Below are 26,089 nucleotides of genomic sequence, written 5' to 3'. Positions count from 1 at the left end.
TTGAACTTGCGACTACTTGCGTCCACTTGCGCTACCGTATGGCCAGGGCTTTAGATCCGTCTAGAAGAAAATCTCTGAATGAATCTATGAGCTCTGTCTGAATCACTGATGGACCCCTTATGAGCTGAAAATTTTGTTGTAATATTTATATATTATAATAAAGATTAGTGTACTGAAGGGTATAACTGTAACTATAGTCGACCCAGTCACGCAATGTCACGGTTTGGTGTTTACTTATTTCATCTCATTCCATTCCGAGCTCCGACGTGCGCGCAGACAATGCGCGCGAGTAATACTCCCACGCTCGTTCCCAAATTTCTTAGTCTAAATTTGAGGAAGTTAAATGCATGTGCCATGAATTGTGCAGTGGAAATTTTCTCTTTCTAGGGTTTTACTCGGTCAATTAAATTTATCGACAAACGACAGACAAACTATATGGCAAAACACCAACTGTATTTCATCAATACGAGTTCTTTCCTTTGTTCATAGTCAGTATAGAGTCAGTAGCAGCGATAAGCGGAGTGGTCGTTATCGCGCGTGATCACTTAAAGTGTGATGGCGTCAGAAAACCGTGCCTGCGTGCACAACTTGCGAGGCAGTTCTTCAAAAAGGGTGCGATCGGAAAATTTTGGCCGGTGAAAAAATAGGTGCGTCCGTAAAAAAAGTTCCGGAAGTAAACAAAAAGAAACGATTTATGCGATAAGAAACCTTATTAAATCAGTTGTTGTAAGAGCAGATCTTAGTATAAACGTACTAGGTTGTAATAACGCGCGAATCATTTCACACGTAATGGTTAGCAAACAAAGCTTTAGTTACCTCGGTTACAGAGGGCAAAAAAGTCTTAAAAGCTTCTTCTAATGTCAATAGAAATTCTAAAAGACGCTCAAGAGCAAACAGAAAGGAGAGGAGGCGAGCGACAGTTCTAGGTATGTAAACTTGTGCTTCTTTTGAATTAATCCACGAATTGAGACAGAGTTCGGTTGAGAAGTTAGAGAACAAAGCGACATGATTCTTTCACTTGCCGCTGGAAGCCGCTCCCCTGTGTGAGGAGAAGTTTTTGTTTCAAGATAAGTACAGAATTTAGTCGTGAAAAAGCACAAAGAATTAATTGCTTCCAAATAAATACAATTTCAAGATTCTTACAAATCTGCCGAGCCACAGTTGTAGTTTTAGCTGAGGACTGCCTTAGTGATAGATACCGTACTCGTCTAGTTCTTCGTAATAAACGAAGTTAAAAGCTTGTGATAAAATGCGACACTTCTTCGCCTGGTTTTTCTTTAGGAGACCGAATAAACGGCAAAATAAATGCTAGCCTGAGAGGTTTTTCTGGGCTAAAGTCTAATAAAGAGAGAGCAAAACTGTTCTTCGGAGTTTGGAAATTTCAAAAATCGTGTCGCGTCTCTAAAAGCCTAATAACATCAGTGAAAGATTTCTTTACTAAGGCGATCGAGTCTGGTGTGGCTTTGGTCTCCGGAATTTGATATACATTCCTAAACTTCATTTATTCAATGCTCTACATATCTGATAATGGTACATTAGAATTCGTAATGTACATTTGTGTACACAGTCAAACAAGCACGCAAATTAATTACCTTCATAATCTCTTCAGCCACAACGCTCGGCACTGCGCACTGCCTTACGCAAAATTTATCGTCAAATATTTATGATTCTATTGCTTTTATTATACAACGGCGATCAGTTCACGAAAAGCGCTAAGCCATGTTGATCTTTTCGTAAATAAAGGATAACCCGAACTTCTGACAAGTAGTGTCAAACTAATAACTCACAATCTCTCTCGGCTTCGCGTTGAACAAACAAGTGAACCATAAATAGCTATAACAGTTCCTTTTTGGAAAGGCCGAGTAACAAATGAAAAGAAGTGCTTTAGACTTGCGTTTCCTTTTAATTTGTTAGTACTTGTGCGTATCACTTGATGTGTTGAACTCTTTGATTATTTAAATCACGAGTTTAAGAAACTGTTATAAAGGAAAGGTCGTTAGGAGAGGTCTCAATGGGGTGGGGCTCGGTGTTTGGCCTCGCTCGTTCCCGGTCGGTGTCGTTGCTTCCTGCGTTGGTCTGCCTTGGGCGGGGCTGGGGTTTCACTACGTCGCCTCGGCCGGTTCCTCGCCCGCTGCGCGCCGCCCCGCCCTCAGGACCTCCCAGTAGAGTTTTGAAGTAGTGCGAGCAGGCATGTTCAGACTGACCCACACTTGAGGACCTCCCGTCTCCTTGTTCCCTAAAATTTCCACAAAAAGTTCCCTTAAATAGTAAAGATGACCCTTGTTCCCTTAAAACAATTCAAAATAACCCCTTGTTTCCATGAAATAAATGATCGCGTTCCCTTTCTCCCCCGGCCCAAACCCGCGGGATGCCCTCAAATTTCCCCTCCGTGGGAAAAGTGCTAGAAATTGGTCGATTTATTACACAGTCAGGTTTGAGACTTGGTTTTTTGGACACAATCTCTGTTTGTTTATTTGACTTTTATCGGTAAAAACATTTTATCTGTGTCACGTAGTGGCAGTCAATAATTATAGTCATTTATCATTGATCGTGACATTTTTGTCCATGCGCGATCATCGTCTTTGGCGCTTGGCCCGACCACGTGTTTGTTTTGTAATAAAAACAAACAAAGAGAGTGCACAGGCCTTCACAAATAACTTATCTATATATAACTTTGTTTTATTGCAGATACTAATCAAGATATCACCGTCGGAAAGTGGGAAAAGAAGACAAACTAAAGGAAGGAAAAGAAAAAGAAAACGTCGTCATATTCTTGAAAACGGTCTTTTGTGACGGAAAACACATCTAGGAACCTCTTGCTGAAAATATTGTTTAATTTGTTTACAGTTATTTTAAAAAAGTACAGCGCTCTGTTATCAGAATACACTTCAAGTTCTTACAAGATGGGGCAAATATAACCTCCGCCTTTTCACGTGTAAAAAAAAAACTTTCACGGTCAAGTGGATGTTCAACTTCCTAGGAAACCCGTAAATTATCATCAACCCGGAATTCAACAGAGTAATTCGAGATGACAGCCCAAGTTGTCGATATGGCATGTGGCAAGAGTAATTTTATATATCCTGTGGCAGGGTACATGCGGGTTATCAGACGACGAACTCTTACGAAATGGACCAATGTTCACTTAGAGGCGGTCGGTGTCTCGGTTGAAGATGTTATTGATTTGCTAGACAGCGCAACAGTCGCGAAATTGTTGTCCGTTTTGTCAGGAAGGCACATCGCGGTACCAATATTTCAACCTCGGCGAAAGAAACGGCAACAGGTCGGCTGGAAGAATATTTGCAGTTTTCTGGCAAGCCAAGAATTCCCACAGGAAGTTATAGGTAAGAATTTGTGTACTTTTTTCTCTGTTTAATTGCGTGACGGAATTTAAAATTGCTGAAATAACCGAGATCGAAATAAACACCTCACAGAGATTGTGCCATGGCTAATATTGCAACCGGTTAATATTTTGATCAAAACACTCCCGGCGATGATGGTAGATTTCTTGCATGTTCTTGCAGATCGATCTGCCGTCGCCTGTAAAAAACGTCCATTGATTTTTGAAGTTTTTTCTTTGAAGAAATATTCAACAAAGAATTCATCAGGAATGTTTCATTCTTTCAACGAAGAGACAGAGTTCACGTATTAAACCCGAGCGTCTGTAGTAAATTTTTCCTCCTTGACTGATTACGTCATATTAATATAAATATCACCAGTTACAAATTATTTTCTTCTCTAATGATTTCCAAACCGAACCCGATTAACTGAAAGTAAATAATCCTCGATATTTCACTTGTAATTTATATTTCCTTCATCCACTAAACAATACCATGGACCACACTACGACGAAGAATTCATAATCTTTGCGCTACGCTGAAATCCGATTTGCAAATACTTCACGCGCTTGAAGAGTTAGTTAACAAATTAACACCCGGTCGTTTCTTTTTTACACCTAAAACAAAACTCCATATGGTGAAATATTTTCGATAAAATTGGTCCAATTTCTGACCATATCCTAGATTTACCACTGAAAGGCATTTTGCAAGGTTTTTCTTAAGAACGTTCGAAAAGATACATCCCGTATTGGAAAGTGCTTGGGGGTTGCCAGTTCTCGCACGACAGCCGTTGTACTGTTTTATATCCTTGTTTGTGTATATTAAGTACAAAAATAGCGAGTTCAAAGGGATTTAAGTACTAGTTGGCAGGCATCGAAATGTCACGCAATTTTTTCCAATTCGTCATGGTCATGCCTCAGCAGTTGCACACAGGAGAAGCGGGTTGGTGGGGTAGGGGATGGAGGGGGGAGAGACAAAAGAAAAGCTTCTCAGCTCAACCATCAGATCACGCAAGTAACGCTTTCTCCATTTCTCTATAATAGTAAAACCTCTTGCCGCATTGCCACTGGGTTTGTATTTCAACCAACAAGACATGTAGCCGAATTGACTAAAGATAAGCTTGGCAGAGAGTAAGGCAGAGAGTGAAGCCAACTACACGAGCGCGCGCAAAGAGCGAGGAATCTGCCAAACATTGCGAGGGTCTGGGTTCCAGCGTTGAGGAAACTATTGGTTCCAGACTACTATAAAAATTCGGAGCGTGTCCAACCTATTATTCAGTGCTGTTGATTGTAAAAAAAATGCTTACTTTCTAGGGTGAAAATGGCCAGCTTTTAAAGAAATACGAAGAAATTTGTAGGGATTTATAAATTTTCTTCAATTTTTTGCTGTTAAATTTCATGTTCATTCCTTAATTATTTAGCCCTCAACGAAAAAAGAAATAATGATATAAAAATGTCCTTCCATTTTTCAGCCTGCTTCCCGTTTTGTTGTCTACAGTCTTGCAGATATTTGACAGATTAATGCCTCTTGCGAAATGATTTCGCAGCAGAAGAAAAAAAAAATTAAGAAGTGCTATCGGAAATTTGTGCGTCTCGCCGCGCAAATCGAATCTACCTGTCACCGAAACAAAATTATGGAAATTTTCCTTTACATACATATGTATATTTGTTCTTTATGCAAATACTATAAAGCTCTTTGACGTCTCCGTGACATGTGCTCAAACGCTTTAAAACCACATCAACACTGGCCGATTCAAACGTCTTTCGCTCCGTCGAACGACTGTTAATATGATATAACTTCACGGGGGCCATCAAGAACGGCACAAAGTCGCTCAGTTGGGCTTTAACTCTAAAACTTATTACTCTTCGTCTCTGTGGATGGACAAAAGCGAGTCGTATCACTACATTTTGAGGTAATTTTTCGTTTTCTTACAGATTATTATTTTATTTTGACTCAATTAATGTTCCAGTTCTTCATTTTATTCATTCGGTCGAGCGACTTTTGCCTGCCTTCCTTCGCTTTTTTGCCTAAATTATCGTTTAAGTCGAGCAAGGAATTATTCCATCGAATTCTGTTATTACTTTCCTAGTGACAAATACATTTCAGACAGCGCCGTAGAAATATTATTTAAAATATATCTAGAATTTCCTACCTCGGCTTTCTTGACCAAGCTAACTTCTCAAACCTGACCACATTAATCACTTCATTTCATTTCCCGTAACAACAAAAAATATTTATAACAAACGAAAACATATCCCCAGAACTAAGAATTACAATAAATTGCAACGTCTAATCTGAGTCCATTGAACCGGTTCGAAAGCACATATCATGTACAAATAAAGCTACAATATATCTGTTTCTTCTAAAGCCCCTTTTGGGTTACAAATGTAGCGAAATATCGTTTTAAATTTCTTGTTTTAACATCTGTAGCTCCACGGTATACAACGATTTAATTTTCACGATTTTTTTTCCTTGAGGCGCGGCCTTTATAAAAAAAAAAAAATAAAACGAACAAATAAACTCTCGCAGCTTATGATTCCTTAATTTCAATAAATTTAGCAAAATACAGCCTGGTGTCTTTTGCGTTGCGACGTCGCGGCTTGAATTTGGAAATATTCTTTAACTCCAAGGGGAGTTGGAAATATATATATTTTTTCGTCTTTGCAGCTGATATATTATTTATATTCATTCGTGATATTTGTTTTTGTGTGTATATGGGTATGCTAATACGAGAGCATTTATCTGTTACCAGTGCTGCTAAATATACGTTGGACTCTAAACTCAAATATATCCCAGGAGTTTTTAAAAACAATAACAGTGAGAAGCAGATATTTTTGTGCTGAAATAAATACTACCAGGAATTTTTTATCATTCCACCCGTGAACACAGCACAGTTCCTTTGTTAACAAAGTACGCGCGCCCTGCGCCGAGAAAAACAAGTAAATGGAGGGGGAAATTGTACGTGTTATTTTGTTTGATAGTTGCCAGAGTTGAATCTTGAAGTAGAGGAAAAAATTCAGATAACAGCAACTTGTGAAAGACGCAGAAATGTGAAAGCCTTAACGCCGTTTAGATTAGCTTTCTGTTGATGATTCATTTTAACTCAATGCAACACGCAGAGCGCGTGGGAACACAATAGACAAAATATTTTTATTTTATTTTCATTTGTATACAGACACGAATACAAAATCTAAATTTGCCAGTATGTGTTTTCGCTGCGTTTGTTGTTTAATCTGTGGCTCAGGTCCAAAGAAGAACTCTAAGCTGCTTTAATAAGATGTATTAAAGAGGATGACAGGGCACAGTTTGGCAGTCTTTGAATGTGTCTCTTGGCAGATACTTGCTAAAGACCTAAAGGTACTTGCCACTTGAATGGTTAATTTGAAAATGCGTCAATTGGCCACCAGAAAGATAAATTGCGATCCAGGAAAGAAAATATCCTGAGGTGAAAGATGCCAATTATAAATTGAAATTTAGCCAAATTTATTAATTTCCACGTGGGGCAGTAGCTTTCGAAAGTATTTAAGCTTGATTCTGAGGGGTATGAAACCTATGTGAGTTCATATAAAAATGACTAAAAAGTATCCTTTTTTGCTTGAAACGTATGTATGTTTAGTGTCTTATTTTCAAGGACCCTTTATTTCTAAAGGTATATATTGCATGCTAGTTGAAGCAGAAGTTTAAACAAACAATACATCGATTGCCTGCCGTTTTCACGGATGACTGAGAAACAATATCATGAAAAATGTCATGTTTGTTATTTGTGACGTGACGGGAGCCTCTCTTTATTTTCTAATGCAACGAGCAGTCTTGCACATTTTTGTTTGCATTTCAATTTTTTTCGATTTTTAATGCGCTCCCCGCATACCGAAAAAATTTAAATAGAATTGAAATACCACCCAGTCTAATATATGCTTTCGATTTTATTATTTGCACGTAGAACAAGTCGGACGTGCTCATACGTTCGTGCGTGGCTGCGTGACGACGCGCGAAGTCCCGTATTTGTCGTAAAAAAGACACTTGGTTTGTCTTACATGACGTGTAGTACTCGTGGCCCCCAACGTTACAGAGATCGTTGGTTCTGTCGATGTTTCTTCTATATAACAAGACACAAAGTATCCAATTTGGTCATGGTCATTAAATTGCGTTCCACTCATTGGAATTTTCGCGCCGTTATTTTTGACGACTTTTCACCACAAGTTGGCGAGAGAAGATTTTTTTTAAAACTAAGCTTTGTCGCCGATGCAAATAAACAAGTTGACATGTAAAAAATGTAATTATATTACTTCATTTTAGGACGTTTTTGCGCAAATACAACCATAAGAGGTCATAAGAGTTAAGCGAAAATATCGAGAGAACTCTTTGAGTTATTAGAATAAGGAATTTGCAGTGTCAACTTTAAGCTCACAATCATTTTCTTTAATTTGTTCCTTTCAGATCCTGTTAACTTCATTCAAGGGGAAATCGACTTTATTCTCGCTTTGGTGTGGAACTTGATAATATATTACCTAATTCGTCCGCTACAAGTCATGTTTGGTCAAACGCAGACCTCTGCAAGGGATTTCATCCTCACATGGGTTCGTGAAAAACTGCCCAGCCGCAATGTGACAAATTTCGATATGGACTGGAAAGACGGTGTGTTATTATGTGAATTGGTCAACGCTACTCAGCCGGGATTAATACCGCCAAAACTTTACGCAGATAAAACAAATGGGGAAGGCAACGCAAAGCTCGGCATGCAGATTGCGCATGACGCGTTCGGGATACCGCAGGTCATTTCCCCGTTTGACTTGGCGTCGTCGCAGCTCGATGAGTTGAGCCTACTGACGTATTTAGCGTTGTTTTGTAAATACGAGAGTCTAACCAAAGGAAATGGAAAGAAAGCTAACAAGGGGACGCCAGGGAGTAAGGATCAAGAGATTGCTTGCAAAGCTTATGGCTCAGGATTAAGAGCCAGCGAGCTAGGAAAGGTAGCAGAGTTCGTTGTAGAGTTGAATGGTGCTAAACCCACCGACATAACTATTGCAATCGAGTGCAAGCCACTTGGAGGAGCTGTACATGAAGAGAAACCTGATCTTAGTGTGAAACCGCTGAGCAGGAATACATACTGTGTGAAATATTTACCCACAAGACCTGGGGACTATGTTATCAGTATTTTACACTGTGGAGCGCATATATTAAGAAGTCCATTTTACCTCACTGTCCCAGAACAGAACGGTGTCAACGGTCCGAAGGCGTCCCCAAAGAACCGTCGAAAAGACCTCGTAAATGGAACTTCATCTAATGGGCATCAAATGTCCCCAAGCGAAAATCATTCGCCAATGTCCACGTCATCAACAAGTCAAACCAGTTCCCCAAGTCAGTCTTCAGACGAAGAGCTCAAAAATCACTCACCCACTCCTCCCCACTTGACAAATGGATCCTCATCTCCCAGAATTCCTTTGAATACGGCTGAGGGACCAGGCCTGATTGCAGGGGAGGTTGGTCGCGTGGGAAGATTCACTGTCGTGACTGATAACTCCACCAAAGGTCCTTTGAGCGTCTGCATCAGCTGTCCAGCGGTTTCCATCCCAGTTCCTTACGTCAAAAGCGCGAAGAAGGACGATTTTACGGAGCATAGCGTGCTGTACATACCCACGGAGCCTGGCGCTTACGAAGTGTTCATAAAATGGGGCGACATGTCGATCAATGGCAGTCCTTTCAAGGTCTTCATTAACAACGTGTCCGAAGACGGCATTAGCGGGATGTCCCGCGGGAAGGACGACCTGGGCGGGCGCGGAAAAATCCGAGTGTATTACGCAGCCATGTCGACAAATCTAATAGTGCGCAAGGATAATGGACTGCTGGGTAAATTTTTAAAAGCAAAAGGTATTTCAAGTCGGCCTGATTTCGATCCGTGGATCGCACTCGATGTCGGGATGAGCAAAGCGGAGCGGGACAAAGTGTTTAGCAAGGCTGGCACTCGACAGACACCCATGGTGTTCGCTAATGACGTCTTTATTGGAGGCTATGAGGATGTGGTCATTATGGACAAGCAGGGATTGTTTGATAAATACTTGAGTGACAGCTCCTAAAAATGTGTGCAGACAAATTCTTTATGTTGTCAAGATAGCTTCACTGAGCTTGCGAATTTCATTCCTTGATGAATGGTGACAGTGTTTAACGTAGTATATAAGCTGAAGAAATAATTTCAGGAAGGAATTCCCAACTTTCCCTTGCGCATTTTTGACAGATATTTCGCGCGAGGAAAAACAACACCGAACATTTTCAGTTGACGCTGTTATTGAGTACTATAGGTCTGCAATGTGTGCAAAGAGCTAGACAAGATTTTGTCCAAAGATATCAACATAGAAAAATATCTTTTAAAAAACTATTCTTTTTGGCAACGATTCTCCGAGGAAGATTGTTTCTCAGTGTGTGACACTTTAAAATAGTTCATATTGACCCATTCTAACTGCTGATTAGGGCTTTCCACAAGTTGCTCGGCAACTTTTTGGCAACTTTTCATGTTTCGAGCAACTTTTTCTCCTTCGAGCAACTTTTTTCCTCTCGAGCAACTTGTTGCATTTTGAGCAATTTTAATACCGAAGATCTCCGAAGATTATCCGAGTGTTGTTCTAAGGCAATACGAACGTTTCCGAAGATTTACGAAGTTTGCCGAAGATTTTCGAGGAACATCTGAAGACGTTTCAACTTTCGGCTCATTCTGCATTAAAACATTTCAAAACTCGTCATCAAACATGACGTCATCGATATGTTCACGACTTTTCTCAGTTAAAGAAACCCTTGTTATATAACAAATTTTCCCCTTATATGTTATTTATATACTTCTTTTCTGTAAACAAAAACTGCGTAGAAATCTTACCCTCAAAGAGAAAAAAGCTATATTTAGAGAAAATCTCTTGATTGTAAGCAGCGTTTTGGATTTTTTGGAGCAACTTTCGAGCAACTTTTATTACCAAAACAACTTTTTTGGATTTTTGGAGCAACTTTCGAGCAACTTTTTGAGAAATTACGGGCAACTTTTTGGGAAATCTCGAGCAACTTGTGGAAAGCCCTACTGCTGATCATGAAAAGTTCAGCATTTTTTACCAAGAACTACAAAACTTGTATGTTCGGTAAACTTCTTCGCTTGAAGAGATCGCTTTGGACTGAAGGTCAAATATAGTGGCTTCTATGTTTCACGTATAGAAAGCGCAAAATTCGAATTTAAAAATTTCAAAGATAAGCAAGAACGAGAAAAGTTCCAGTTTTCTGCCTAAGTAAAGAATTAATTTGAGTTTCCTTCGATTAGAAGGTATTGTTGACCCGGGATTGTTGACTACCTTGATGATTTCCGAGAGAAAAAATAAGTTGCTTATAATGGTACAGAACCGATACTCGTTATGTTTGTAATTTATTTCGTCGTTAAGTTATTAAACTTGTATCGGTCTTTGTTGCTTAGCTTGATAAATCTAGTGTAATTCTCGGCTTCGATCGGTTCCACCGACTGTTTCCAAAAAACGATTTACGCCGACGCTTTAATATAAAACTGATTCTGTTAAAAGCTGCTTCAACGCTGAAACTTATGACACGGACAATTTCTCATGTATTGTAATAGTTTAATAATTTATATATCAAGTCAGGCGAATGCCGTGTGATTTTGATGCAAACGTTTAATTTATAGAAGATAGCTTCTTTAAAAGAGTACAGAGTAATATAAAAAAATATAAGACAACTATAAGCCATGAGATACAGACTTTATTTTAATACGCTGTTGGTACAAATGCTTAGTGGTCTCAATAAAAATAAAGTAAAGTTTAACGCCTTGCGTCTAGTTTATGTTTATTATTATATTCGGTACAAAGAAGCATGGGTTTATAAGATAACTACAGATATACGCAAAAGAGTATAAAGGTTAGTGACAAATAGATTCGAAGAGACCATGCAAACAGTACCAAAGTACTAGTAAAAATGCGTTTTTTCTTTTTTTTTTACAAAAAACGCTGTTTCATTTGAGTTTGATGCCCCATGGTGGTAGAAACCCGCCTTTTGGTCATCCCGTTATTAGTCTTCTTTCGGTCACATTTTTTTGGCCCAAAAAGAATTTAAATCGTACCCCTTTAAATGCGACCACGTTGTTAGAGCGGTTTTCACTTGAGTGTCGAAATAAAGCAATTTTTGTTTGCTTTGGTTTTGCATTACTACGCTTAGTGATTGGTTTAAACTCTCGCGCCACTTTCTTAGCCAATCAGAAGTAAAACCAAAACCAATCGTGACTCGCTCACGCACGTTTTCCCGCGCTTCGTGCCGGATACGTGTATTTGATTCGAGTTTTGATTGGCTGATTGGTTGGTCTGTGTCTTTTGTGATTGGGCAGAGTAATTACTTTGGTTTTGGTTTTACTACACTCAATTGAAAACTGCTCTAATACGAACAACGACCAATTTTTGAAATCCCAACCTTGGTTTTCTTTTTAAAATAACTCCGTTAATACGGCCACTTGAAATTACAGAAATAATAAGTAACAAAAATAACACAAAATTTCAGAAAATTTGTGTTCGGTCAAATGGGATATCGGTTCTGTACTGGCACAACAGTGAGAACACGAGTCATTAGAAAGTCACAATTAAATATACCTATAAATACATCATTCTGTAGGGCTACTTACTAGCATCATAGTTTAAACCTACTCCGTTGATACGACCATTATTACTCGATCGTCGGTTGTCGTATTTAGAAGGCTGCACCATAGTTAGTAGTAGCTATGGCTGCACTGTACATTTAACATAAAATTCAGTCTGTTTCACCACACGTATCTGGTTCGTCTTAGAAAATTTAGCACGGAGGGTTGGGATGACTCGCATGTAGCAGTAACGGGGCTGTCCGTCGAAAATTTGTGAGGAAAAAGCCCGAACGATAAAAGAATCCGTTTGAGCGGGCGTGGCTTAAGATTTTTGACTACAAAAAGGTTAAAATGTAGGTACTTAATTGATGAGGCATGACACTGCCTGGCCATAAGTCACACCCTGGTGAACGAGGTTTTTTTCAATTAGTTCCTTTTTATTAACAGTATATTTTAAAACTATACCCCAAGAAGTATTGTGTTATGTTTTAACTGGAAAAATTTTAAAATTACCCCCTCTCCCCTAATTGTACCAAAACTCGCTTTTTCCACCCCTAAACAGTACAGAAATCTTCCCCGTCATCGCCAAAAGAGAGTCCTCCTCCCTTGCTCCTCACTGGAAGTCAAATTTTATGTGTAGTTTTATACTAAAGCATAATCTGATTGTCGGAATGAAAAATTCACCATTCACGTTTTGTTTGGATGTGCCGGGAACCTGACGTTACCCGTTGTCTTAAACCGTCTCCTACTTTGGTGTTTCGTTAATTTTGTTTTCTTAGTCAGCAAACTCAAAATCGGCTGAATCGTTGAACAGTACGGCGACGAGGCTCTTCATTTTCTGTGTAAAAAGAGACAGTGGAGTTAAAATACACATACAGGGTGATTAAATTAATTCCATGAGCGCGCGTTGGACAAGAAAAAACATGGTAGATAGCCATCTTGGCACGTAGCGCCGAATTGGATTCTACAAGCCAAGAAATCCTAAGAAAAATCCCTCTTCACCCTCCCCACCCCCACCTTCGGCTCACTCACCTGTAGATCTGGTGCGAGCTTCTTTCCTTGTTTGAATCTCGCGCGCTAAAGATTCATTGTTTCTTCTCAAACAATCGATTTCTTCAACAAGGGGTCCTACTCGCTCATGTTGAACTCGTAACCTACGAAGAAAATTATAGAATATAAATAGAAATGCACAACAAAACTTTTTAGATTTGGAGATGTGACAACATGGGAAATTGAGAGCCTGGTTCGAGTTTGGTTCCTCTGTTTGTTACGTAACGATTCCATCACGTGATGGTCCAAATAAGGGCGGCCTGCAAAGACGAAGGAAACAATAGTCGAGCTGAAGTGGATAGGTGAATGGAAACCTCGTGAAATTATTTACCAGGAATGCTAGTACATTTGTAAGTAAAATATATGGGTCGATAAGTGTCCCCGAAAAATTGAGCAGGTTACCAAACTTCTCGGACTTTGCCGTTCTTCACAGCACTCTTTTGTGTAAGAACGTCTTATTTTCGAGTGGTGGCTGAAGCAAGACTTGATGTGCTTATTGTTCATGATCTGCACCTGTTTTATCGATAAGACTGCCGCGCAGTATTATAATAATAATAATAATCAACTTTATTTACAGAGGGTTAACACATAACAGTAAAAAACTGACAAACCAGTGGCCCTCTAATATAAAATACAATCAAGAACTTAAAATAATGCTAAAAATCTAACAATCTAAAATTACAAAATGAACTCAGTTTTCTATTTTTTAGTAATACTCGTACATTATGGTGGATTTCCACTGACGCGTAAATTTTTACGTGCGTGAAAAAAATTAGAGACAATGTATGAACGGCCTGCGTAAACGTGTACGCAAGCCGTTCATACATTGTCTCTAATTTTTTTACGCACGTAAAAAATTACGCGTCAGTGGAAATCCACCTTTAGAGAGGTAAATTATGATATGCCTATCTATATATCAACAGAACAAATACCGGAAAATAAAAATGCCCCAGCGGGATTCGAACGCATGACAACCTGATCTCATGGAGCTACCACTGAGCTACCGAGGCAACAACAGTGGAGTGAGTCGAATATTAGCTACAAAAAAAAAACATCGAATACCACACATTTGCTCCCAGGCCTCTGTTGCATGGTCGTATTGATGTTTCCTTTGTAGCTAATATTCGACTTACTCCACTGTGGTTGCCTCGGTAGCTCAGTGGTTAGAGCTCCTTCCATGAGATCAGGTTGTCGTTGGATCGAATCCCACTCGGGGCATTTGATTTTTCCAACATTTGTTCTGTTAATATATAGAAAACCATAACAGAGTTAACCTCTCTGATCGATGATGAACAATTTGTTCAAAATATGCCTTATTACGTACACTCTTACATTACTAACCTCGATACTTCTTGTCTCAGCTGTGAGTTCCCTTGCCTCTCTCGCTCCAATTCATCAAACAGCAGATGGGAACGCCGTCTTAAATGACACATTTCTTCTGAATCATCGCCTTAAAATGAAATCAAAAAACAAAAACACTAAGACTTTGGAATCCATCTATTTTAGAGATTTTTGGTAAAATACCAGCCATTAGCCTTGGTAAAATGCACAGTTCAACGGCCTCTCTTCTCGCACTGGATTCGGCCAAGATTCGACCTGAAAAATTCCAGATTGATAAAGTAGTGTTTCAGAGATTTGTGAAATGTCTCTGATTGGTTGCCGCTCGGTTTTGAATTATCGCGCGCAAGTAACAACCAATCAGAGACACTGCGCGGTTCTCTTTAGAGCTACGTCATCAGTATGGAATTTTTTGGGTCGTAAAGAGGGGAGTGGGGAGGGGGGAGGAACGATTGTTTCTCAAGGTAAATTAGCCAGGTATTACTATCATTTAGCTTATTTAACTTCATCACACTTACGATAAATCCTGGATGGTCTTCCAAAATCAAAAGCACTCCGCCTTAAAAAAGAGTCACAAGAAAGAGAATTTCGCATTGGGTTTCAGTAAATCAATCAAGCAATCAAACAATCAATCAGTCAGTCAGTCAGTCAGTCACTGACTGACTAACTGTCAGTCAGTCAATCAATCAATTAATCAGTCAGTCAGTCAGTCAATCAATCAATTAATCAGTCAGTCAGTCAGTCAGTCAGTCAGTCAATCAATTAATCAATCAGTCAGTCAGTCAGTCAAACAATCAATTAATTAGTCAGTCAGTCAGTCAGTCAGCCAGTCAGTCAATCAATCAATTAATCAGTCAGTCAGTCAGTCAATCAATCAATTAATCAGTCAGTCAGTCAGTCAGTCAATCAATTAATCAATCAGTCAGTCAGTCAGTCAAACAATCAATTAATTAGTCAGTCAGTCAGTCAGCCAGCCAGTCAGTCAATCAATCAATTAATCAGTCAGTCAGTCAGTCAATCAATTAATCAATCAGTCAGTCAGTCAGTCAGTCAGTCAATCAATCAATCAATCAATCGGTCAGTCAGTCAGTCAGTTAGTTAGTCAATCAATGAATCAGTCAATCAATCAATCAGTCAGTCAGTCAGTCAGTGAGACAGTCAGTCAGTCAATCAACCAATCAATCGGTCAGTCAATCAATCAATCAATCGTCAGGTAGTTATTGAATCAGTCAAGCAAAGAAACAAAAACAAACAAGTAAACAACAAGCAGTTTTTAAAACATTTTACCTTGTCCTGTAATCGACCATTGGTGGTTGAGTCCACGTGACCGCTGGTAAACTCACTGTACGTGGAGTTGGGGATGAAAGAGGTGGATTAGCCTGTCAATCAATCAGTCAATAGTTAATCAATTACTTAGCGTTCGTTTTTCGGGACCTGTTTTTACACAGATTTAGGGAAAAAAAACACAAAACACGCAGGATCTAAAAAACAAACAAACTCGTAAGGTAATTCTGCCGCGCGTCATAGCATAAATGATTACCCTCTGGATCCACCTTAGAGAAACTCTGTTACGAGGATTTCGCAAGTTTTTGGTCTAAACTGTTCTGAAATAAGTGGTAGGCAACTTTACCCATGAATAACATTGTATCTGAACGGAAGATGTAACCTTTATTTGGGGATATAAATCAAACTTTAGCTATAAATATCGATTATTTTTTTAAAGGCGCGCGGAAACATCTTGAAAACGTTGGCTAGCATTTTCAAATTGCAATCCATTTCCATCCGTGCCATCCGCAGACAAACGCGCTTTTTAACAGATTTAGTGTTCTAAAATATCAATTGTTAATAAAAATGGACCATTTTTTTAAGGTTTCCTACGACTAAAATATAAATTTGGGCTGTTCAAAAATCTGTTAAAATCCGTTGCATAGTCCCTTTAAAAAGGAAGCAATGCTAATGCCTTCCTTTCCCCTTCCCAGTGTGCCCCGCGCGCTTTGGTTTCGATTCTCTCCAGGCTCCGCGCACTTACTTTTCACCTCTCCCCGTTCCTCTCCCTATTTCCCAGCCCGTACGAAACACGAAAGAGACCTCTGCGGAGGAGAGAGATGCTAATGGTACTCACAGGACATGCTGATTTGATTGTGCGTCTGATGCTGGTACGATATCGGTCAATTTCCTTATCTTCTGACTGGCGATGTTGTCTACTCGATCCGGCAACTGGCACGGGACAGTCCTAATAAAAGAAGGGAAGGTGTGGTGGCTTACTGGACCGGCTGGATCAAACTGTCCAGGTTCGAGCCCTAGCCGGGGTCATTGCGTTGTGTTCTTGGAAAAGACATTTTACTCTCATAGTGTCTCTCCCCTCAGATGTATAAATGGGTAGCAGCAAATTCAGTGCTGGGCACTTATGTCCAGGATTGAACGCAAGTATTGTTTAATCAGTACTTCATGTTTGACTGTGTTATTTGACAGTTCATATTTGACAGATTTTGGTGTGTTTTTGTGAACTTTTGTTAATGAGGACACTTTGTGATACCTGTCATGAGGAACGTGCATCTCATTAGCGTTCAATCCTGGAAATATCTGGTGCTGTGGGGGGGAGGGGGGAGGGGGTAACCCTGTGATGGACTAGCATCCCATCCAGGGAGGACAAAAATACTCCGGAATAAGCTCAGGCCTGATGGTTCCGTCTAGGCTTCGTGATTACCGAGAGTGATTACTTTGGTTACGGTTTAAAGTTGGTTGTTATATAGTGGTCCCTAACGTTCCGATCACCTCCATCGTTTGCAACCACTGAGACGACCGGAGGCGATGGGGATACTTTTGTAACTGTTGATATGTATTTTATCAATCGAAAAAAAAAAGACACACAATGGCGGCCTTCAATGAAAGAGGAAAACTCGTGGCCTCCTATTTTCTTATTATCGCAGTTTTACGGCGAAGAAGAAAAAGAGAAGCTAGATAGAAACGTAGTTTTTGGATTTGAGAGAAATTTTAAAAACAGGAAAACTACCACCCCTCCTATAGCTGTTCAAATGTTCAACCTATTCAGTACACAATTAATATGGTTCTTCGAAAAGTTGTTTGGACTTCTTCCATGAACAAAGCTTTGTTTTAACTCTCTGATATGGCCGGCGGCAATTTTGGTTGTAAGGCCGTTGAATTCTCTGAGTTCTGGGTAATATTGATGCACCATGGGACTGTTTGGATCACTTCGATCGTCTCCCTGCGTGAAAGCAGTTATAATCGTCCGCGATTGCCGCAGTCTGTTACCGATCGCCTGGATAGAACACGGGAATCCAAGCGATCCTGATCGCCCCAACCACCGCAGACGTTAGCGATCGTCTGTGTAATGTTCTCATATAATTGCCTCGATCGTAAGACCACTTTTTGAAGTGACAGCGGCGATAGAAACTATCGGGGCGATTACACGAGAACCAGCTTTTACGACCCTTTATTGGAAACTGCTCTATTAAAAAGGCAAATCTTCTTACTGCACTGTCCGTGTCTCTTGTTTCATCGATGGAATTTTTTAAAATTGGTCCTCTCCAGCTTTTGTGCCTGCTATCGTAAACTGAAGACTGTCCCCGATTTGACATGATGAACTGAAATGCAAAAAGGCAAAAATAAATAGTATTTACCGTAATGATTCGATTTAGCGCCCGGGGCGCTTATTTACTTTTGGCACCTCAAGGGAGGGCGCTTATTCGGGACAGGGCGCTTATTTAATTTTTCGAGAAACAACCAAATGTTCAAAACAAAACTTTAATAAATATTAGCAAATTGTTGAAAGTTCAGCTACTTTTAAAAGAATTGTTCATTTTAGCAGTAAATATATACATGTACGGTACGGTAAATGTTCATCATGCGTTTATCTATTCGACGTCGATGACTTCAGTAGGCGCAGTTATCCGCAATAGGGGGCGCTTATTAGAATAGGGGCACTTTTAAGAATGGGGCATGGGGACGCTTGTTAGAATGGGGGCGCTTATTGGAATAGGGGCGCTTATTTACAAAAACACATTCGAAGGGGGGCGGTTATTCGGAAGGGGGCGCTTATTGGAAGGAGGGCGCTAAATCGAATCATTACGGTATTTGATATTATTGTACTGGTTTCATTAAGTGAAGATGCTATCCCGCAGTGGCATTGGGCTGATTAAAACCGCTTCAAAAACTGAAATAAAAAAATCACTTCTTTTAGTGTAAAGCAGCATCGGCGCTCTCGTTGTCCCGAAGCTAGAGAGATTCGCGCTTTGCTTGCCCAGCAGATCGCTTCGCTCGCGTTGTCCCCGAAGAGAGAGCCTGCTCGAAGGTTACCATTCGACTCGATTACTTGTTTATAACATACAGGGAAAATATAAGTGTTGTAATATTCGGGAGGCTATCGCGAGGCTCGGACGCTTTTCGTAAGCGGGCGAAATCTGACGAAAGGTACTGACATTATTAAACAGATAAACATAAGTTTTGAATACTATGTATTTTTCTTTTCGCCGTCGCATCCTCAACGCCTTTATCTAGAGTGGGTGATATTATTCTGTAAAAAAACAGATTAAATGCATAAACGCTAAAACGAACTCGACCGAGAAATTGACATCAATCCTTAAATGAACAAGAAATATTCTTGTTGCTCAAGAAGCGAAAAAATGACGTCAGGCATTCGAAAAGTAGTTATTTTCAAGTGGTCATTTTTCCTTCACTCCTTGTTCTACGAAAAAGAGCCAAAAATGACTGCTTGTAGTCCAAAAAGGGACATTTGAATTAAAAGAAAGAATAAAAGATATTGATTTCAATGATTCAGCTTTAGTTTCAAAATTTTGAGCCAACAGCAAAAAAGAAGGAAAAGTCAGATACTGCGGCAAGAACTCAGGGTCTCAAGAAACGTTGACAAAAAAAATTGCCTTAGCTGCATTTCAAATTCTAAACATTTTTCAATATTTCGAAAATGAGTAATCGGAATTAGCTAAAGAAAGTCAATTGCTCGATGGAGTAAAGTTTGTAGGGAAACTGAGTGAACCGTTACTTCATCGGCAGTCATGATCAATTTCTCTTTTCACAATTATGCCGGCACAAATACGCAAGAATCGAAACTAACCATTAACGATGTGAACTAATGCCAAAAAACCCGACTCTGTTGAAATGAAATTTCAAAAACATGAAAAATTCACAAACCGTTGATTATCTTCAGCTTTCTTGAAGCTATCCCAGTTGAACAGAAGCGAAAATTTTGGCAAAATAACTCTGCATGTTAAGGATAACATTCCAGCCGTGGTCATTTACAGTATAATTCGAGTTCATTTAATAATGATTAAATAATTAAGAGTAGTTAGACTAAATTACCTTGATCAGAAGAATTGAAATGCCTCTTTGGTCCTCAAGTGATGAATCGAAAGTTTGTTCCTAACGCATTTACTTCACCGCCTAAAGGAAGGGAACTGATTTACTTAACCCAATGCAAATATTTTGATTTTAACGTGCAATTGACGGAATTCTTCGCACATTGGACAATTAAAAAAATAGATCTGACGTCACCAAAAAACGTGTTCACGTTCGTTGAATTTTAGCCAATCATGATCAGCAGAGGAATATTTGTAATTGCCATATATGGCGAGGAATATTCATATTGTTATCGACCGGCGTTAAAATGTTTAAATGGTACTGGTGGTACTGGTAGGTTTTCAGCTCAGCATTAGCGAATTTCGGTCGTTCATCGGGAGAGCACGATGTGTGCGTAAAATTCGATGTCACCATATCAGAAACCCATAAGGGTTGAAACTTGTAACTCCCTATGATTCGCATTGTACAAAGCGTTTGCACATTCGTTTACACTAAGTACCATATTTGGAAAATCACGAGACACATTTAACCATCAAAATTACTATATTTAGATTAAATTCACAGCGCGCGCTAGCTCGCGCTCGATGGCGTAATCTTGTGTTTGAACAAGCTTGGTTGAATAAAGTTAAATTTAGTTAAATTCTCCTGTATCATCTTCTTGAAGTTGTCTGGAGAACTTTGCTTCGATACACTGAATGTACTTCTTTAGTTTCTGTAAAACATTTACAGTGTTTAGGTCGAAATTCAAGCAACTTACCGCAAAACCAAAAATTTTGTTGCGTGTGTCATTACGTGTATAAAGCATTCGCGTACAAATTATTCGTGTTTCCAAATATGGTACTTAGCAAAATGAATATTCAAATGCTGTGCGCGCGCGTTACACGTTTCAACCCTTATGGGTTTCTGACCATATCCAATTATTTATAAATCACGAAAGTGTATTGCCTCAGGAAGAAGTGAGGAACTATCCCAAAATTCGTAGCATTTGATCGCAAAACGCGAATCTATCTCGTCTAGCTCAAAAATGAGCTGATTTGTCTCCAGTAGTCCCTCGCCTGCTGCACCCGTTTCAAACTGGGAACGAGTTACCGACAGGCGACCTTAAAACCGCTCTCAAGTGCTTCAAATCGCACTCCCCCCTCCCTTAAAAAATACAATACAGCAACGAAGGACGTGTACTTTCACTTAGTTTTTTTAAATATACACCCTTAAATCACCTTTAGAAAAACAAATCTTTATAATATACCATTTCCAACCTGTGATCACACAAAGGATGGTTAGGCTGTGGCCCGTTTAATAATTTGCTTTATTTTCTGGAGCAAAAGATCAATGTCACTGATTTACGTGGAAGGCTCGGTGCCTAACGGTTAGTATAATTCCAGCTTCTTGGACAAAATACCTCAGTTAGAATTCCACTGTCGCGTTATTTTACGTAGAGAAAATGAATGGACGGCTTACGTCTGCGGAAAAAGTTGAATCAAATTCGACTTTTTTCGTTTGTTTTAATTATTTCATTAAATGATATTTTTCTATAATAAAAGAGTTTATTGTCAACTTGGTTGACTGATTACAGTAAACTCCCTCGCAACGGACACCTCGAAAAGACAGACACCTGGTGTTGGTCCCATCCTTGCGGTTTTTCAGTCATTTTACTGTAACTAAACTCCCCATAAGACGGACACCTCTCTAAAACGGACAGTTGCAGCCGGTCCCGATGGTGTCCGTTTTAGAGAGTTGACTGTAAATCTGTTGGCGTTTGAGCACTAGCCTTGCTATCTTCACTCCAGACCGAAACACTCGTACTCAGTGTTTTTGCTCCCCTTGACAAGTGGTCGGTAAACGAGCGACTTTGGAAAGTTCCGATTTGAAGTCCCAAAATATCAGACTTCCGGTTGAATTGCGCATGCCTAGCTTTCAAACGAGTGACTCAACGGTCTTGGTGTTTTACTTCCGGCCACTTTCATTGTTTTTAAAACCAATCAAAATCGATTCTGCAACGGAACTTTTAAGAGTCGCTCGTTTCGTCAAGCCTGCGCAGTAAGGAACGAAGACTCGAGGTACAAAATTGTCTAGACTAGTTCTAAGATCAGAGTGCGTGATCAGTCTCTTTCTTTCTGCTCTATCTGCAAACGTGACCTTCTTGCTCTAGCTTTCAAAAATTCAACACGCACATAACGATGTTTCTCTCCCATACCCCCAGCGGTTATTCCAAAACCCGGCGCACAAGTAGCCCCCAGGCCCACGAGCGCGGAACAGCGGCCCTGTGATGACGTAGTCAGGGACCATATTTGAAAACGGGGATCTTGTCATTGGTGGGATCGTGGGCGTGGCCAAGTGCACGGCGTCACGAATTCCGTCAATGGAATTCCCGGATATAACTAAAGCTAGGCGGGAGCCAGCGTGTGGCGCCAAGAAAACCGCGCCGGTCTGGGGAGAGGAGAAGGTACAGCTACCTGTGGAACAGAGAAAAACAAATTAAAATTAATGTTTCTTTCTTGCGTATTGTTTGTTTGGTTACATGTTTGTCTTATAGGGCCTCTTTACGTGAAAGCCGAGATGAGTTTCGTCCCGGGATGAATTTCGTCCCAGGATGAAAAAAATTTCATTTTATATGAGCGTGTTCATCTCGGGATGCCGGGAAGTAAGTCGTCCCGCCCGAGTTGAATTCATCTCACCCGTGCTTACATTACATTACATTTCATCCCGGAAAGACTGTTTACATGGCGTTTTTTGTCACGTTTCATCCCAGTGCTTAGGACAGGGATGAAATGGCCCCGGGATGAGTTCATCCCGGGACGAAATCATGTAGACAGCAACAAGAAAATGACCAGACACCGAGAGGAATTCATCCCGGGACGAAAACTCTCATGTAAAGAGGCCCTTAGTTCGAGGGGGGAAACTGCATAGAAAGTTCTTTTTTCTAAGCCGTCTAGGTTTGAAGACAGATGAGCATGCTGTACCCTTCACCGCGGTCAAACGTCTCAGGTAGTTTTTCTTTCACTTTCGGGGAATTTTGTTTGTATTAAGAGCAAGTGTGAGCAAGGATAGATGAAATAGTTGTTGAGTGTAAAAATATTACCATTCCCTCTTAAAAACGAGTATTTTTACTTTTTTAACGCTCCGCAACCGAACCGATTTCTTTGACATATAGCGCCGACAAGTCCGTACCTACCTGTTTTCAAACACGTAGAACTTTTTTTAGAAGAAGTCCAAATAAACTAGTAAACCATCAGAATACCGGTTGGGTAAAGTATAAATCTTTGAACAGTAAAAAAGAGAACCTTATCTTTGAAGTACTTTTCTTGCCATTTTCATATTTCTATCGTTTGAACGCGGTCAAACTGTACCCTAAACATTACAGAAAATTATAGGATCGGTGACCCAGAAATAACAAACAACTGCAAGCAAGGCTGATCATACTACGTGAAAAGTAGACTTTGCGAGACATCAACACGACAAGAACTGATAAAGCAGGAATGCAACCGGTGACAGCTGTTTCGCTCTTCTTGGAGATTTCAGCACGGTGTAGCAAATCTAAACGGCGCCAGCTCAAAGAGCGAACGCAGATAAATTGCCCAATTACCCATACACTGTATCAAGTTCCGTAGATTTGCTACACCATGCTGAAGATAAGATAAGATAAGATTTTATTTACCTCTCCAAAAATGGTTTTTCAGGGCAAATTACAATAAAATGTTAAAAATGTACAGAGCTCCAAGAACAGCGAAATAGCTGTCCACGGTTGCAATCCTGCTCTATCAGTTCTAGTCGTGTTGATGTCTCGCGGCAAAGTCTACTTTTCACGTAGTATGATCAGCCTTGCTTGCAGTTGTTTGTTATTTCATTTTATCGCTGATCAGATCTCTCAGTAGATCCTACGAATAGCAGCATCATCGTTTGCGGTCCCTTGCAGTTTTAGTCCTACTTTGACCCAGTAATAGCAAAGCGTACCTAACGCTAGTGACTTATTCTAGTATCTCATCAGATCTTGTAGTTTAAGGTTACTATCGTTAGCAGCTACTTACTTTAGCGATTTTAGCAAGTTGGACAAAAATTTTAAAATTGAGTGCTCGCTAAAATTTGTCTCGGTAACCTGCAGTGCAGGCGTTTTCCGTGGGCCCGCGAGGGTATAAATATATTAGCTAGTGATCGAGACGATTCGCCGCCATGTTGGATGAGGGCGGAAAGAGGTTTGACAGCAAGGAAAAGCGCGAGAGGGGGAGGAGTGAGGAGAGCCTTACTCCTACTCCCTGGGACGCGTTTTCTTCTCTCACCAATCCTCTGCAGAGTACAAATCCAAAACTGTCCAAGATGGCGCTCGCCCGATCAAAATAAGTTCTCTCGTTTAAATACGCCTGCATTGCACGCTATTGTCTCGGTCGAGGGTTAATTTAAGCACCCCCTCTCCCACCACAAAGGGAAACAAAATAAAGCAAAGTCGACCATAAAGATTCTTTGAAAAATCGTATTAACCTCAAGGTATCAGGCACGCGTTCTCGTTAAACTTATCTGAGGAAAAGTGGACTTCATGAGATAGAAACAGTGTATAGCAGAGTACAAGTCAGTGAAAACTGGTGACCCGATTGTAAAAAGCCCAATGAACTTGGCATTACCATCAAACAAAGTACCAGTGCCGTAGCAAGGGGAGGGGCCGGGGGGGCCCGTGCCCCCCCAGTTTTTTTCCCAAAAAGTAAAAAACAGACCTGTATAAAATGTTGAAAATAAAGTATAATCTCCCGAGAAGTTTGAAACAATAACATTTGTACTTCTTTTTATTTTCAATGTACATAGGAAGATGCACAACAATATTAAACAGCCAAAAACTAAAACAAATCAGAAATCGTGACAACAATGTGAAAAAAGTGTCTCAAAATGTCGCAAAAAAGTCAAAATGTCTCAAAAATGTCTCAAATTTGCGATATGCGTAAATCACAAATAGCTCTTAGAGAACGCTGGAATTAGCATTTCCAAGCCTCTAGATTCCAAAATTTTCGGGGGGAGCATGCCCCCAAACCCCCCTAGCGGCTCGCGCCTCCGGCGCTCGTGTGCCCCCCCACTTATTTTACCCTTGCTACGGCACTGAGTACCAGACCCGTTTAAACCAACGAAGCCCAACAAATAATTGATAATATTAATGATTATAATAATAATAATGAACACTTCTGAGAAAATCCGGATTCTTGAAAAATAAACGCAACTCCTCTAATAAGCTGTTTGACGCCTTTTCGACTGCAAGGGAGAAATTAAAACGCACAGTATGTTCGTACCGTGTGTGTCTTATTGGAAAGAAACATATTATAAAATAACCGTTATTTTATCATCCATGGGGTGGCTAAACAAAACAGAATAAAAGCTTTTTGACTTCCGGTGAGAGCTAAGGTTTTCTTTTTCACTTTATATTGTTTTTAAAAATGTTTATTTTGCTGCGGTAAAAAGGTTTCTATCAAAATTGTGCACAAATTTTTAAGAATTAAAATTTCTATTACATAGCTACTGTCGAATGCAATTCGCCCAAAAACGTATGGTTTCGCACAGAAAATTTGAAATAAGTCTTCCTTATGTAGGGTTTTCTTTAAGAATTGCCACTAAATTTTAACTGTTAACATTTTATCCCTCGGCGTTTGCAACTTGAATGGAAAAATTGTCCCTGACGGTAGGTCGGTGGTCTCGCTTAAATAAGTAGAAAAAAAGTTTTCTCTAATTAAGTAATTCTGTTAAAAACGCAATACTAGCGGGTTTTATTTATCATATATCATATTTTTATATACTGATATATATATATCATTATTGTTAAAATTTAATAGATGCCCAGGCGTTTGTTGGATCATTTACGGTAACCCTTCCAGAGTATTTTGTCGGACAGCATTATTTATATCTATGCACGTCTTTCGTTTCTTCTAATTATCTTTTTATAATTTTTTTATGATTAAGAGCTAGCACAACTTAACATTTCATTTATAAAGAGTTCTTTATTCAAATGAAATCAGCGTTTTTAATTCATAATGAAGCAATTCAACATGATTTTGAAGCCTAGACCAATGTTTCATGTGCCCTGATGTCTTTCACGAGAGTGAATCTATGAGAACTCCGTCGTTTGCGCAAGCCTTAGTAAGAATTTTAATCCGAATGTTATTCACTGTATTCACATGAGAATCTATGTCCCACGCTATGTTTGTAGATACACATTATTTTAATCCTGCAGCTTTTTATCAATATTCGACAAAACACTTGTTCCCAACATGACGTCACGTGGACTTTGTGTTTTCTCAAAATGCCCTCAAAAGCATGAATCATAGATTGGGTCATTCATTTTCCTAAGAAATTGAAAGACAAGAATAGTTTCTAGTCCGATTTTAGATTATATTTTCGGCAAAGAGTATTAGAAAGAAATTATGAAACCTAACTTTTTATTTGCCCCTAAAATGCA

General features: G+C 39.6%; 3 protein-coding genes across 4 annotated transcripts in view; 1 reads left to right on the top strand and 2 right to left on the bottom strand.

Annotated features, from left to right (window-relative positions):
* Window positions 1-862: 862 nt before the first annotated feature.
* On the top strand, window positions 863-11,692 carry LOC144631104 (filamin-A-like). The gene is made up of 4 exons (XM_078489487.1): window positions 863-926; window positions 2,689-3,341; window positions 7,773-9,812; window positions 10,418-11,692. Exons 2-3 carry the CDS (start codon window positions 3,029-3,031, stop codon window positions 9,407-9,409), a joined length of 1,950 nt encoding a protein of 649 aa, XP_078345613.1. The 5' UTR covers window positions 863-926; window positions 2,689-3,028; the 3' UTR covers window positions 9,410-9,812; window positions 10,418-11,692.
* Window positions 11,693-12,500: 808 nt separating this feature from the next.
* On the bottom strand, window positions 12,501-19,900 carry LOC144631130 (uncharacterized). 2 transcript variants are annotated; one of them, XM_078489520.1, is made up of 8 exons: window positions 19,666-19,900; window positions 17,823-17,933; window positions 16,451-16,561; window positions 15,616-15,707; window positions 14,847-14,887; window positions 14,332-14,440; window positions 12,973-13,094; window positions 12,507-12,778 (listed from the first exon to the last, which is right to left on the bottom strand). In XM_078489520.1, exons 2-8 carry the CDS (start codon window positions 17,925-17,927, stop codon window positions 12,729-12,731), a joined length of 630 nt encoding a protein of 209 aa, XP_078345646.1. In that variant the 5' UTR covers window positions 17,928-17,933; window positions 19,666-19,900; the 3' UTR covers window positions 12,507-12,728. The 2 variants fall into 2 exon arrangements, with proteins under 2 accessions (XP_078345647.1, XP_078345646.1); XM_078489521.1 differs by lacking the exon at window positions 16,451-16,561 and having other exon boundaries at window positions 12,501-12,778.
* A 936-nt stretch (window positions 19,901-20,836) lies between these two features.
* Window positions 20,837-26,089, bottom strand: part of LOC144631097 (uncharacterized) — a 56,723-nt gene continuing 51,470 nt past the window's right edge. Inside the window, exon 10 of the mRNA XM_078489477.1 lies at window positions 20,837-22,115. Coding sequence (XP_078345603.1) covers window positions 21,823-22,115 — 293 coding nt within the window. The 3' untranslated portion in view covers window positions 20,837-21,822. The remainder of the gene's footprint in view (window positions 22,116-26,089) is intronic.

This window comes from Oculina patagonica, chromosome 11 (genome assembly GCF_052425735.1).
Source record: "Oculina patagonica isolate OP01 chromosome 11, crgOcupat, whole genome shotgun sequence".
Classification (NCBI taxonomy): Eukaryota; Metazoa; Cnidaria; class Anthozoa; order Scleractinia; family Oculinidae; genus Oculina; species Oculina patagonica.
The sequence above is the reverse complement of the archived record's forward strand: the minus strand, read 5'-3'. Positions and strand labels throughout refer to the sequence as shown.

What these genes read in the sequence shown, in the direction of transcription:
- LOC144631104 (XM_078489487.1), top strand. Translation starts at nt 3,029, where the DNA reads ATGACAGCCCAAGTTGTCGATATGGCATGTGGCAAGAGTAATTTTATA. An exon ending in ATTCCCACAGGAAGTTATAG is followed by an intron (nt 3,342 to 7,772) that starts GTAAGAATTTGT and finishes TGTTCCTTTCAG; the next exon opens with ATCCTGTTAACTTCATTCAA.
- LOC144631130 (XM_078489520.1), bottom strand. Translation starts at nt 17,927, where the DNA reads ATGTCAAATCGGGGACAGTCTTCAGTTTACGATAGCAGGCACAAAAGC. An exon ending in CAATCAAATCAGCATGTCCT is followed by an intron (nt 15,708 to 16,450) that starts GTGAGTACCATT and finishes ATTGATTGACAG; the next exon opens with GCTAATCCACCTCTTTCATC. An exon ending in CTGAGACAAGAAGTATCGAG is followed by an intron (nt 13,095 to 14,331) that starts GTTAGTAATGTA and finishes TTTTCTTCGTAG; the next exon opens with GTTACGAGTTCAACATGAGC.